Source organism: Coenobita brevimanus, chromosome 69 (genome assembly GCF_032717465.1).
Source record: "Coenobita brevimanus isolate Jiangsu-jjx chromosome 69, ASM3271746v2, whole genome shotgun sequence".
Taxonomy (NCBI): Eukaryota; Metazoa; Arthropoda; class Malacostraca; order Decapoda; family Coenobitidae; genus Coenobita; species Coenobita brevimanus.
In genome coordinates, this window is record NC_137022.1 from 25,500,443 (window position 1) to 25,515,805 (window position 15,363).

At 41.5% G+C, this 15,363-nt stretch overlaps 1 protein-coding gene across 1 annotated transcript in view; it reads left to right on the forward strand.

The window, feature by feature from the left end:
* The window catches only part of LOC145406158 (paired amphipathic helix protein Sin3a-like), a 121,305-nt gene that overhangs the window by 95,458 nt on the left and 10,484 nt on the right, over positions 1 to 15,363 (forward strand). The window contains exons 21-26 of the mRNA XM_080277354.1: positions 636 to 781; positions 4,243 to 4,449; positions 7,548 to 7,775; positions 8,492 to 8,604; positions 9,444 to 9,603; positions 12,759 to 13,010. Coding sequence (XP_080133480.1) covers positions 636 to 781; positions 4,243 to 4,449; positions 7,548 to 7,775; positions 8,492 to 8,604; positions 9,444 to 9,603; positions 12,759 to 13,010 — 1,106 coding nt within the window. The remainder of the gene's footprint in view (positions 1 to 635; positions 782 to 4,242; positions 4,450 to 7,547; positions 7,776 to 8,491; positions 8,605 to 9,443; positions 9,604 to 12,758; positions 13,011 to 15,363) is intronic.

Below are 15,363 nucleotides of genomic sequence, written 5' to 3' on the forward strand. Positions count from 1 at the left end.
TATGCAGGAAGGGCGTTACTGCTCCAGTGAAGCCCTCAAAATAGGAAGAACACCAGAGTTATGCAAGAATGGAGTTTTGGCTTAAAACTGCATTGTCGTCGTCATTGGCAGCTCTATTATACGTATCCCTGCTGATTTTGCTTTAGATCCAGTTCCTAATTTTGAAAGCTTGAATGATGGCTGTAAAGCCTATTTTACTGTTTCTGAATCCTACCTACTTCATTTATTTGTGAGAAATAGGATAAGGTTGATAGTATTTGAGTTTTGATGAGTGCTCTGATGCACCAGGTGTTGTCTCTGTATTTTATGCTCCTGTGCTTTCCTCCATTGAAAAGATACAGTTGTTTGATGATGACGACCACTGTGCATTGTGATGCTGGAGAGGGACATCTTCGCATGGTGGCACTGTAATGAATGGTCGGTGGAGCTGCCTGGTTTTTCAGATATTCCCTTTCCATCCTTTGAAATGAGGATGGTGGATTGTCATGGAAAGGCAGCTTCGACCCGTAATCCATTGAGTTCACATTGCGGCTGAACCTAGTGCTACAACTACTATTACCATTACATGTACTTTGTGCTGCCCACCCCACTGTAATATGCTAGTAATGAAGGAATGGTAATAATTGTGTTCACAGCGGAGATAGCAGTGGAGGACTACTACCCAGCGATGCTGGACATGGTGAAGAATGTACTAGATGGCAATCTGGAGTCCACTGCATATGAGGACACACTCAGGGAGATGTTTGGTATCCATGCCTTCACTGGTTTCACCCTAGATAAGGTTTGTAGAGAACTCTAGTTGCACCTTAGATAAGGTTTGTAGTGAACACTGGTTTCATTTTAGATAAGGTTAGTAGTGAGTATGAACACATCCCAGAAGAGGGTCCAAGTCAGACTAAAATTTTATATTTACAATGAACACAGCTTCATTGTGTGGATGTAATTTCTTGTATTTGTATATATCTCATGGCACTGATATTAAAGACCCATCAGTAGCAAACATTTTTCCCGTTCAAGTTCGAGTACTGGCCCCTAAGGCGAGTATGATAATCTGGCAGTCGCAAGAATGAAACAAGAGAGATGTAATTGTATTGAAGGGGTTATAGCTTGCTTCTAATCACGCTGCTACAGGAGGACTTTTAATTGGATGAACTTGTCTGACAGAACCAGAATGAAAATTTCAAAAGAAGTAATTTTGCCCTGGGCACCTACACTTCTCATGGGGCAACATAGGATTGGATGATGGATGGATAGATGTTAATTTTGCTTTCTCAGTGCTACTCATATATTTTATATGTCTTGTAACATCTTTCAGACTTATGGTTATTATGGCATTCTTTTGATAATTCGACTTTCGTGGTTTCCTCTTACTATTTTTCAATCGTACTCATCCCATTCATCAACCTCTTAAAACCTTTGCACAGAAGCATGTAAGTGTACCCTAACTGTAGTATACTTGAGGCAGGAATTATGAATGGGACGACAGTCCCCCAGTATTTAGGTCTTCACAGAAAAATGTGGATAGCTACTATATTTCCTCTGCTCTTCCTCCAAATGCTTTTTCACTCTCACCAGTTTGCCGTAAACTTGGCACAACTATTTCTGAGGCCAATAGCCCCTGAAATCTTGTTCATTTCTTTTATTAAGACTTTTAAAGAGATTTATGAGGTCAAATGTAGGACCATATAAACTCGCAAATTTGAAATCTTGTGTTTATTCATTAATCATCATCATGGCAATTTGCACAGAAGCATATAAGTGTACTTTAGCTGTGTGGAGACCATCTTGAATTCCCTATGGAATGTTGGCAATCTTGTCTATGATAATTTTTACAGGAAATGACAATAATGGAATGTGTTAGGCATCTCTGCCATTTCCAAATGCACTCTGTAATTGGAGATGCAGACTGGTCTATCTGTCTGTCTATTTCCAGATGCCTGAATCCCCTAGGGGGTGGCCACAGACAAACTGCCTCCATCTCACCCAGTCCCCTGCTATTTCACTGCCCTGCTCCCAGCTCACACCCCCATATCTCATATACCTCTCCATTCCATCCCTCCATCTCATCCTTGGCCTCCACCTCATTCACATACACTCCCTACATTAGTCTCGCGCTCTCCATCATCTCCACTTGACCAAACCACCTCTGTATTTCTGCTAACACATTCTATCACATCCTTATCCACACCACAGTGTTCCCTCACTTCTTCATTTGTCAGTCTGTCTCTCCATGTTACACCACATGCTCCTCTGTAGTAACTCATTTCTACTGATCTCACTCTTGACTTGTGTCCTTCCAACAAGGTCCAAGCTCCACTTCCACACATTAGAGTTGGTATCATAGTACTGTCATGCGGCGACTATTTTACTTCCATGCTCATTTTCCTGTTTCTTTCACTGCTTTAAAAAAACCAGCAACCTTTCTTTCTCATTGCACCCTTTCAAGCACTTCACCCTCCAAACTTCCATCCATACTCATTGCACTACCCATGCACATAAATGCACTCTCATTTTCCATTTCCTTCTTATCCAGCCTCACTGTACATCCAGTGACTTCATTTCTTTCAAAGACCATAACTACTCTTCACTACATTCACCTTTAGATTCCATTTCTTACACCTAAACACATTCACCAAGCCTTGTAGCTCCCCTTCGTCATCACTTAACAATACAGTATCATCCGCAAACAATAGTACAGGGAATTTCCAAACATTGCCCTCTCTCATTAAAGCCGCCCCAACATCTACTGCCCTACCTTGTATCTCTTATAACCCCATCCATATGCAGACTGAACAACCATGGAGACTTGACACATCTCAGTTCCAGTCCAACATTCAAATAGAAAAATTCACTCAATTCACTATCCACACGCACTGCAGCCTTAGCCCCCATACGTACTCTTCATGGCATTCAACAACTTCCCATTTACTCCATATATTCTTAATATTTTCCACATTCCTTGTGTATCCACCCTGTCATTTGCTTTCTCCAAATCCATGAAGGCCTCATACAACTTCTTTTCCTTCTCCAGAAACTTTTCCACTAAAGATCTAAGAATGAATGTCTGATCTATGCAACTTCCTCCCTTCGTAAAACATTCCTGTTCTTCACTAACTAATTCCTCTATTGTTTCCCTAACTCTGTCAATAAGTATCCTACCACATACTTTTCCTGTTTCACTAAGAAGGCAGATGCCCCTAAGATTACCACACACCTATTTTTCCCCTTTTCTTTTGTACAGGGGAATAATTATACCTGACTTCCAATCCTCCGGGACCCTGCCTTCCTTCCTGGCCAATCTGCACATCTTCCATGTCCATTCTACTATTGTCCCTCATACATCAGCATTTCGCCACATACTCCATTAATTGAGGGGCTTTCTGTATTTTGACGTTCTTTATTGCTTCCACTGGTTCCATCCTACTGATTTCTTCGTTTCTTCTCACCTCCCACCTTCTTCCAGCAATTCCCCAGCCTCTTAACCTCTCATCACTTTCATTCTCTTTGTTTGACAGCTCCTGAAAGTTCTCTCAATCTGCTCACTTTTTCTCCCTTCTCCACTAGCAATCTACCATTTTTATCTTTCACTCCCTGACTAATTTCTTTATCACCCTGTCTGTCTTTGCCTCTTTCTGGAACATTTTCTTACATTCCCTCCCGCTTTACACTCAAATTCCTTCTAAGTTTCTTGTCCACTCTCTTCTTACTCCCTTTTACTAATCTTTTCACCTCTCTTTTCCTGGTCAGTTTCAGTAATCATAGGCATTTATAGATGCTTGTCAAAAATGGGGGGTTGTATTCTCCTTTTTGATTTGCTGGTTAAGTTTTAAGCTTACAGCCATTTGTATTAAATCTTCTTTTGGCATTGAGGATATGATTCAGAGTGGTTACTGCCTTTCATTGTAGAATTTTTAATTGTCTTGAACTTTGTCCAAGATGAAACAGTGGCAGTAAGAATTTAGCTTTGACTGATGTTACTGTGCGGTTGTGATAGAGTCATCCCATTCTGGCTACCAAATATATAATTCCATGCAAAACTTAGTGAGACTTAAAATGTTGCTGCTCCATATAAAGCAGTTGAATAGGACTTGTGTTCCTCTCTGATTTCCATAAAACATAGGAGATAAATCTGTAGTTTAAAGTGAGACTTATAATGTTGCTGCACCATGTTAAGCAGTTGAATAGGACTTATGTTCCTCTATTGATTTAAACGTTAAAATGTTACCTCGGCTTTAACTTCAGGTTGTGACGGGGGCAGTAAGACAATTGCAGCACCTGGTATGTGATGACCCCCCGGCCCAGTGCACAGCCATGTTCCTGAGTGAAGCCAAGAGGGGCGGGGCTGGGGGACCAGTGGCGTCCGCACATAGACGGCTTGCACAGGAGCATGCATACCAGAAGCGGTCAGAGAGGTTACTGCAGGATGAAAACTGCTTTAAGATATACACTGTGAGTTGACTTTTTGTGGAGTTTGTTTGGTATTTTTGTATAGTTGTATGTTTTTGGTCATATATTTTACTTTTTTCTCTTCAGGAGAGAGAGTTAAGATTTGTGTGTGTGGATGGGAGTGAGGGTCTTGTCTTTTTAACATTATATATGTGTTTCTCAAAATATACCTTCTGAGTGTTGGCTATGGTGGGTGTTTCTTTGTACAGGTATTTAAGTGATTTTTAAGACTACACATGCCATATGGCAAGAATATTGATAAGCATCAAGAACACAGATATATTTTGACACTTCCCTAATGATAGCTAGATAAAAAAAAATAGCTATTTTATATAACAATACTTTTTTTTTTTTTTTTTTAATACATATACTATATATACAAGAAATACCACAAGATGATAGAAGAATTTTTGGACATATAAAAGATAAGTGGATAGTTCAGCTGTTGCTCTGTTGGGTACTAATTTTGGGGCCATTTTCCATCCACAGATCAGCAGACTAATAAAAATCCATGCTAATATAACCAAAGCTTGTGCAAATATGTGAAATTTACATCATCATCTGGACCTCCTTTCCCACCCAAAGACAGGGTGAGGAGTAGCAGTGTCCAGACAGCCTAAAGTTTGCCCAGTCCAGTAGGCCTCACTGCCATGCACTCATCATGCAAGCCCCCGGAATTCTGGCTGTATCTGATCCACCAAAAAACTTTCACCACATTCTGTAGCTTCACACATATATATATATCTGATAGAGTCAGTCTGAACACAGTCATTTTAAAAGGGGTGTCAAACCCCTGATCGTGCACTTCTTCTCACAACATTCATCCAGCCAGCTTGATCTCTTGTCAGTCTGCTAGCCTCACTGACTTCCATTCCTCTCTTGCTCAAACACTCATCCACCATATCCTTCCACCTTCTCCTTGGCCTACCTCACCTCCTCCTTCCTTCAAATTCACTCAGGTATACCTTTTTCACCACTCAGTTGTTATCTATTCTTTCCATATAACCATACCATCTCAGTACACTCTCTTCGATTCTGATGGTCACAAACTTCCTCACTCTGCATCTTTCACGAATCACATTATTCTGTATTCTAGCCACTCACTGTACTCCACATACATTGCTCAGCAGTCCCATCTCCCCTGTTGTTAATCTTGACGTTTTATTTTCATGCCACACCATAGTCTCACACCAATACGTTAAAGCTGGCACTGACATCCCATGTAATCCTTGCGCAGCCACAACACTCATGTGAAATTTACAAATACTGTAATACAGTTCTAACCTCCCAGATCCCCCATACTGCCCCATAAATGGCACAGTATCCCTCAGAATTATCATAGCCTACAAAAGAACAATAAATTAACACTAATCCATCTATCTGTTGCCAGATGCCTTAATCCCATAAGGGGTGGCCACAAACAAATCACCTCCATGTTGCCCTGTCCCCCACCATTTCACTTCTATGCTCCCAGCTGACACGACACCTCCCTCTCTTATACCTCTCCACTCCGTCCCTCCATCTCATCCTTGGCTTCCCCCCCCCCCCGCACCTCACTCACATACACTCATCTCATCAGTCTCTCACTCTCCATATGGCCAAACCACCTTAGTGTATATCTCCTAATGCTGTCTGTCACATCCACATCCACTCCACAATGCACTTTCACTTCCTTATTTGCCAGTCTGTCTTTCCATATGACTCAACATGCTTCTTTCAAATAACTCATTTCCATTGCTCTCCCTCTTGACTTGTGTTCCTCCAACAAGGTCCAAGCTTCACCTCCATATGTTAGAGTTGGTATCACAATACTGTCATGCAGCAACTTTCTTACTTCCATGCCTACTTCCCTGTTTCTTATCACTGCTTGCAAAGAACAAGCAACGTTTCTTCCTTGTTGTACCTTTTCAAGCACTTCACCCTTTAAACTTCCATCCTTTCCCATCACACTACACAAGTGCTTAAATGCACTCACATTTACCATTTCCTCCTCATCCACGCTCTCTGTACATCCACTGACTTCATTTCTCTCGAAGACCATAACTTTACTCTTCCCTACATTCACCTTTAGATTCCATTTCTTACACACTCCCAAATACATTCACCAAGCCTTGCAACTCCCCTTCATCTTCACTTAACAACACAGTATCATCTGCAGACAACAGTGCAGGGAGTTTCCAAACACTACCCTCTCTCATTGAGGCCACGCAAACATCCACTTTGCTACTTTGTATCTCTTTTATAACCCTTTCCATATACAGATTGAACAACCATGGAGACATGTCACATCCCCATTTCAATCCATGCTTCAAATAGAAAAATTCATTCAGGTCATTATCCACATGCACTGCAACCTTAGTACCCACATACATACTCTTCACGGCTTTCTATTTACTCCGTATGCTCTTAATTCCTCCCCCAGTCCTTGTCTATCCACCCTGCCATATGCATTCTCCAAATCCACAAAGGCCGGATACAACTTCTTTCCCTTCTTTAGAAGCTTTACCACTAAAGACCTAAGAATGAATATCTGATCAACACAACCTCTTCCCCACCTAAAACCTACCTGTTCTTCTCCAACTAATTCCTTTGTTATTTCCCAAAGTCTGCCAGTAAGTATCTCACCATATACTTTTCCTATTACACTAAGAAGACCAGTGCCCCCATGATTACCACACACTTCTTTTTTCCCTTTTCCTTTGTACAGGAGAACAATTATACCTGACTTCCAATCCTCTGGGACTCTACCTTCCTCCCAGGCCAATCTGCACATCTTCCATATCCATTCTATTACTATCTCTCCCTCATGCTTCAGCATTTCACCACATACTCCATCAGTCGTGGGGCTTTCCCCCTTTTGACTTTCTTCATTGCTTTCACAACTCCCATCCTACTGATTTCTTCCTCTCTTCTCATATCCCTCCTTCTCCCAGCCATTCTTCAGCCACTTTTATACTTGCATATGCTTATGAATATTAGGGAATTTATAAGTGAATTGGCAAGATTATGAGTGTTGATAAAGAAATAGTTTAATAAGTACATAGGAATTAAGTCATGCAATTTTCTGTACACAATGTTGATTTCTGTCATACTTCACACAGTACAAGAGAAATTGCAAGATGACGATAGAGTTGATAGACACTGAGATTGAGGAGGTTGAGGAGAACAGCGGAGGTGGTAACAACAGTGGTGGGGTTGGGCTAGGTGGGTCCTCTGTTGTGGGGCCCTCCACTTCCCCTGCCGCCTCCACCACCATACCCCCGGCTGTGACCGAGGTGGAGAGATGGAGCGAGTATGTGGAAAAGTACGTCTCATCAGTCGCCCCACCGGTGAGTCAGAGAAAAATGTTTGCGGAAAGTACAATTCCCACAGGATATTCTTTCAAATCATTATCTACTTGTATGGTTCATGCAGTTTATATTCATTCACCACCTGTTCTAGCACTCTGACATTGCCATATGTACAAAAAAAATCACAGGGCGGGAAGGAACCATGTATTATGATGCAGCTATACCTGGGTAGAGACTATTGACAATGCAAAATGATGTCACCTGTTGGCAGCTTGACAGGAAAAAACAGAGCTGAATACAGTATATCAGACTAAGTCTGTGTAAGTAAAAAAAATATTTTACATAAAAGGTTATATTGAAATTTTTGTCTAATCCAGATTTCAAACTGTCTGTATCCATAAGGAGCATGTTCATAAATAAACAGATTTAAGCCATTCATATCAGGCATCTCTTTTTGTAAATAATTTGGCTAATGATCAGGTATCTCTTTTTGTAAGTAATTTGGGTAATGGTTGATGGTATTATTCAGCTTAGATAAGATTTCCCCGGGTTGAAGTGGCTAAAAACTGTTTGTGTGTGTATAACTTAAGATACTTTTTTATTCTAAAATGGTATGCTTTGATGTTAAATACTGTATTCATAACTTAATTCAGAGGTGGGTAGGTATTAGGGATGGGATGATGATAATGTATTTATTGTTTGTTTAGAGCATTGAAAGGGCTTTTCTAATTACCAATATGTGGTGTGCCCTGCAGATGTCACCAGCGATGCAGGCGCAACTGTCGAGAAAACCTGTGTTCCTCCCCCGAAACTTACGTTCCTGGCGCAAGTTGACTGCAGCCAGGCAAGCCAGCCAGGAGACAGACAAGTAAGTCAACTGATACAGTCCCCCTTAATACTGCCTGGTTTTCATATCGTTACACTTATCACACACGTATAAAGGGAAAGTCTAGTCAGTGTCAAGAAAGTAAACAGTTTCCTGAACTTCTTCAATCCTTCCCCTAGCACAGGTAGAATAACTCGGATAACAAAGTTCTTCCACGAACTTCAAAAACTTGTCTGCAGAGTCTGTCGTGATATCCTGCACTTTCTCTGCGTTCATTCCTACACACATCGCACTCAGAGCCAACCACATCTGGCTGCTTAACGCAGGTACCACCATACCTCGTGTACCTATTTATTGTAAACAGTACGTAAGATTGAATTGCCCCCTAAAGTTTTTTCACACTCATCACATGGCCACATACCTTCCTTCACCACAGTGTTGCCATCCAGGATAATGGTGATATTTGTTTAAATTTTAATACATGTGAAGTTCATTTCCTCTCATGTTTTGTAGTTAGTAAAAAGATGAAAGTTGTTGATAGATTAAATTTTCTTTTCCTTCTGCAGACATACCAGATCTTCACAAGATAAAATTCAGAATGCTGTTTGATAGGTGTTGGTGTTTTTTCCTTCTTTGTTTTTGAATCCTGACTCATCCTGTTTTTTGGATGAGACATTGGGTTAGGATCATATGATAATTAAGCTTTTACAGATCTTTTGTGCTTTTTGTATGTTTCTGGAACCTGCCTTGCCCCATGTCAAATGGGAATTAAGGTTGTGATAATGTTGAGGTTACAGTGAAGTAGACTTGTATGGTGTTGTTGTCGTATTTAGCAGTCCTTACATTGACTGATATGTTTGTGTGCACGTGTTTCTGTCTAGGGGAAGTGGTGCAGAGGACGTCAAGCCGCCAGTGTGTCCTGAGATTGACATGGTTGACAACACCCAGTGTAAATTCAACCTGTCATCCTTCAAAATGGTCTTCGTAGTTAATAGTGACTCATACATGTACAAGAAACAGGCACTCAAGAGGGCCAAACAGGTAAATATTTAATTCTTGGGTTTTATCTTTAGTTTCTGTGTATCTTAGCTTTTTTTTTTTTTTTTTTTTTTTTTTTTTTTTTTTTTTGTAATACCTCTTTTTCACATTTTCCATCTTTATGATATATTGTGTAAAGTCCGTGCCTTTTTACTTTCTTTAACCCCTTGATGTCTGGTATGGTGTGCTGAGGAAAGTCCTCTCCATTTTAATGCCTTGTTCCAGTGTCTGATTTTTATAATACATATTATTAAAAATTTCTATATGTAGCTATGATTCATATGATGGAGAAAATACTGGTGTCATGTAGGAATGATATTGTTACATATGATATATTCTGTGACAGATAGAGTACAGTGGGGATAATTCTTGCAGTGTGGATATTATTATATATACATACCAGTACTGTATTGCTGCAGCAGTAGGTGGTGGTGACGATCGTCCACTGACAGTGTAGTGCTGCCTACTTCTTCCTTCACCTTTATCATTCTATTTCTGTGTTTGCCCTCCTCTGTTCCTACTTCTCCCTTTTCTTTCTGTCACTTTTCATTGCTCTTCTTTCCATTTCAAGTGGCTCTGCACTGAGTGACAAGTCTAATGGTTTCCTGTAACCCAGGAAACCATTTATAGTGGAGGGTAGTAACCATATAACCAGTCATAGGGTGAAGTAGAGCCTACTGTGGTGACCTGTTAACTAGATGGAGAGACTCTAATGCAGCATACATCCAGGAACCAAACCTTACACTTTTCCCCACACCTCGGTGTGGCAAGGTGCTGTCAGCTGCAAGGGAACATTAAGTCACCATTCGGGACTGCCTTGCAGGGGCAGTTGCATGCCTGTAGTTGATGGGTCTGCTTGGTCTGACAAACTAGTTGAATAACAACAACTACTATATGGTATTATGGCTTATGAATATTTGTGTAACAAATAGATGGACATTTTGACAGTATTTTTACTCATGGTTCTTGTTTTAATTTTAGCATTTCCTCTTTTTAAGATGATGTATTTGAAAAAAAAATCTTGCTGAACAGTTTATTGTATGTGGAGTCATAACATGGGTTCAGTGGGGATACACATACACTTTTGGCCAAGGGTCACCCACGCAACAGAGTCTGAAAGTAAGTTTGCAACTCAGTCAGACTGGTTGTAATTTAACTTTACTGCAATTACTGCTTTGCTACCAAAAGGAGGCCTAAAAACAAGTTTCCAACTCAACTAAATCCGTAGTTATTTTACTTCACTGCACATCATTTGCTGATTAAACTCCAACACTACACTACTGTGCCATCACTGATGCTGATGCAACTGATGGTGGTATGTGCAAATGCCATTTTGGAACAAACAAATGACTGTAGACTTGCGTGAAGGCAATTGCATAAGTGAGAACAGCAATCACATATCCACCAGTGGGGCTTCATATAGGATCGTTGTCATTAAAGTAAAAATTCTGTTGTATGCTGAAAAAGATGGCCCTGACTATTTCATCATTGTATAAGTGATTCTTTGCATACTGGTTCATCATATAATGAGGGTCTGCTGTAACTAGTGTTTGAGGATATCATTTGCCACGTGTTGATGACATAACTTTCATTATAGACTTAGAAGGTAGAATTCAGCGGTTGATGACTGAGTTGGGGAGAATATGATACAAGAGGAATGCAAGAATGAGTGTAAGAAAAAAGTATGATGTGTTGTAGGGAGATGCACACGATGAGATATGAGTGCTCTAAAATAAGAAGTATTTAAAGAAAGATGGATGCTTAATATTTGGAATGAACATGAAGTGATCACAGTGAACTGCGGACCATTTGGGAAGACTTTTTAACAGAAATAGTGCTTACCCCCCAAAAAAAATTGCGAGACTAACTAATAGCCTTTTCATCACCAGATATTTGCAGATCTCATTATCTTTGCTTCCATGCCATTATTGAGCCCATAATGACCAATTCTGACCCAAAAGTTGAAAAAATATTTTTTGCATATTTTTTGTGTCGCAGTTTTTGACAGTTTTGCGCCATAGCCAAAATTTTTGTTTGTTTGTTTTTTTCAGACACTCACTGGACTTACCCAGACCTAATGCGAATTACTGTAGGTCGATATCTATTACTGTTCCCATGATAGAAACAAACAAATGCACAATTAGACACACACATACACAGCTTGACTATGTTTTTGTGTTTCCTTTGATGTACAGTAGCCCATTGTAAATGACAGCAGGTTGATTGATTGAGATTGTTTTTATTTTTCACCTGTGCCACCAAAACTGGTCACAGCGATATTGTTTTAACCCCTTAAGACCAATGCCGCACAATCGTGCTTTTGTGTAATTCAACATGCCAACCTATCCTGCACAATCGATAAAGACACACATAAAATTGGGGGAGGCTAACTTTGCCCCTTTGGTGACATATATAGGATCAGACCAATGAGAGCTAGAGTGTCTGGGGTGGTATGGCATGATTGGCCCCCTAAGATGGGGGAGAAGGAACCCCCACCACCACCGTCACTTTACCTACCTCAGTCCCATTGTGTCATCTCCACATTGTCCCCTCCCAACCAGCCATACCCCAACATACCCTCTATAGTGGTGTGTGTGCATAGCAACCCTTCTTCTCTCTCCCTCCTCCCCTATCCCTCCATCATCCTCCCCCCTCCTGCCATACACACTTCACCTCCACTTTTTGCCTGGCTTGTTTTGTTGCTGTGGGTGTATGCCACACTGACATTTCATGCCTAGGGAACACTTCACATTGACATTAGTTATGTATATATAATTATTTACCGTAAATAATGCATTTTCTGTACATTTTCTATTTTCGCCCATGGGGGATTGGTAACTTTTTTTGCATCTTTGACGGGCGATTGTGCGATAACTATTTGGTCAATCTGGCTGAAACATACATTTTCAGGTGTGTAAATGCAGTCTCTTGAAATGTGGAAGAAAAATTTTTACCTTGGTGAAAGTTGAAAAACCAACCATGTTTTGCAGCTGGAGGGACAGACCTGCTGAGAGAATTGTTTCCTTTAGGGGTTAATGTGTGTGTGTGTGTGTGTAATACACACACAAACAAATGATGAATGGACTGGGGAACTTGGTTTCATAATAATTTTGTTTCCATCTCTGTATGTTGACAATGGTACCCTGTGTATCACTCAGAGTCACGAGCATGTGAGCCAAAGGATGCGTCGTGGTCTGGTGTCATGGCATGGCGCGTGGTGCAGCCGGCACGTGGCGGAGGCAGACCAGCGTGCTGCATCAGACTGGTTCCTGGGCCACACGGAAGGCTTGCGGCCGAACAACACACGGACAGTCCGAATTGATGATCCATCACGCCCGCCATTTGCCCCTTACAACAAGTACAAGTGTGAAATGGATGAGGGTGGGGGTGGGGGAGGGAACGGCAATAGTGTGAGTGGGGGATCTTAACGCTAGGGTGGCTTTGGAACGGGACCAGAGAACTAGTGGGGTCAGGCATCTCTCTGAACTCTTAGTGCTTGGCATCACACGGATTCCCGTTCAAACGCCTGGTGTTGAAACTTGACCCCTTCAGGACAGTCCAGATGCCAAGTGTTGATGAAGAGTGACTTGAAGAGTGATGGACCGATACACTCCCCCTCGCATTGAGCTGTGACTGAGTTGTACTATAGACTGTACTGAAGACGTGTAAATAGAGACCAAACTGCGAGGGCTTGTGGACATCACCTAGAGAGTACAAGAGTAGCAGGGATGGTGTTGTGGACTGTGAAATGCAGCAGGGAGGAAGGGGAAGTATTATCGCAATCAGAAGTTCGCTAACACTTCCCCGCCAGTTGTGGGGATAGGTAGAACATGAAATATTTTTATGTGATAGCAACATGAAGCACACAGGTTTTGAGAATACACTCTGACACCTGAGGAGGAATCCAGAAGTATGGAAGGCAGAATGTGTTACTGGTAGGGGATTGTCGGCAAATTTTTGCTGGTGATAGTACAGTACAGTGAGGGAGGGAGCAACACAGCAGTGACTATGTGTTCAGAGCATCGCTGGGTGGACACTGTGCTGTATTGCAAGGTTCTGTACCAACTTCAGAAACTGGGAAAAACCACACACACACACACAGAGTCCACTTAAAATGTTATAATGACTGCTGATGGCAACTTTAATATTTAAGATAAGTGATGCATAAAATCAATTGATGTGCCTCATGATCGCCTGTCAGTACAATGTAGTATTAAAAGAATGGTAGCAAGTAGCAGTGGTTGGAAGCTGCCCCATACCAGGCCCGCCTCGCCACGCACCACCCTCAACACTGCAGGTGTCCACAGCACAAACTTGCTACCAATTTCTGCAACTGAGCCCGAGTTGTCGCCGGGACCCAGAGCTGGAACTCAACACATCAGAGCCAGTTGTACAAGTGAATGATAATTATAATTTATAGTTGTACAGATGATCTGATTAACATATTTGTTAATAAAGATGTGTTCTTGTATAAGACGGAAATCAGGGGAGATGGGGGCGACTGGTTGTTGTGGGCTCATTTTAAGCCAAATCTCTTCTCCTGTGACACAAAATAGGGATATTCTTCCCAGAATTGGTTATTTATTACCAGATATATATATTTATATATATACATATATATAGCTTATATGATCAGGGATAAGACTTATCAAAGGCATATGATTGCCCTGTCTATAACTGACCAGGATCAAGTCAAGATAGAAAATTTATACATGAAATGTGTAATTATTTTATAAATATTTTAAAAGAAGACATTTTTCAACCCACCACTCCCCTACAGCAGACACTTTGTACATAAAACATGCACAAGACACTTGGAGCGTCAAATGGGTTGCACACTCGCAAGCCTTAGGTCTTGCTTACCCCCTGCCCACAACCCTGGCAGGAAAGAAGTTATGCCCAGGGTTACAGTGAGTTGAGATCTATTCATTGTCCAGGGTTGTACAGCAAATGAAGACCTGTTCAGTGGCAGTGTGAGTGAAGCTTCTTTAGACTGCATAGGGAACAATTCGCATTGACACTGCTACTCGTGTGCTGTAGAAAAGCCCTTAACCACCATTATTCTCTTGGCTTTGAATGACATCATTGGCAATTTTTTCTTGCAGCTGCCAGACTTTTTATTCGACCTGGGAAAAGGCATCATGCAATGAAGGGGTTTATTAATTTTGTTTCTAACCCCTCTGGTTTGAAAAGAGAATCATACGCTGTATAAAATTATCAGGAGGTGGCAAGAGTAAAATTAACATCCTGGTGTGAAACCCAGACTACATTGGTAGTCTGAAGCATAGCTAGACTCTGAGGAACAGTTTGTAATGACTCTTAACTACAGAATACTATAGCTCCAGACTACCAACAACAGGTGTTCGTTCATTGTGGATCCCTGGTGATGACTTCCCTTCAGGTAGGGGAGGGTGTAGAGGATAAGCTAGTAACTATGGCTTGCGACTGTACACAGAGAACCTGACCCATCCTGACTTGGGCGACCGCCACCACACACCCACCACCCTCATCTCCTCACCAACGTCTCAAAAAAACTGCCGCGGCCTAGATGACACTATTTAGCTTTAAGAAGTCGCTCCAGCGTGGGTGTTGCTGACTCGCCACAAACACTGAACCATTAAGGGGCATTACACGATCCCCCTCCCCCTCTCCACCACCCCCCCACCCAAACTCCCCTAAACTTGCCTACCTACAGCCAACCCTCCCCTCTGCTAACCTTAACCTGTTCAGTATGGTGGCATACTTTTTAGCCTGTTCTTGCTA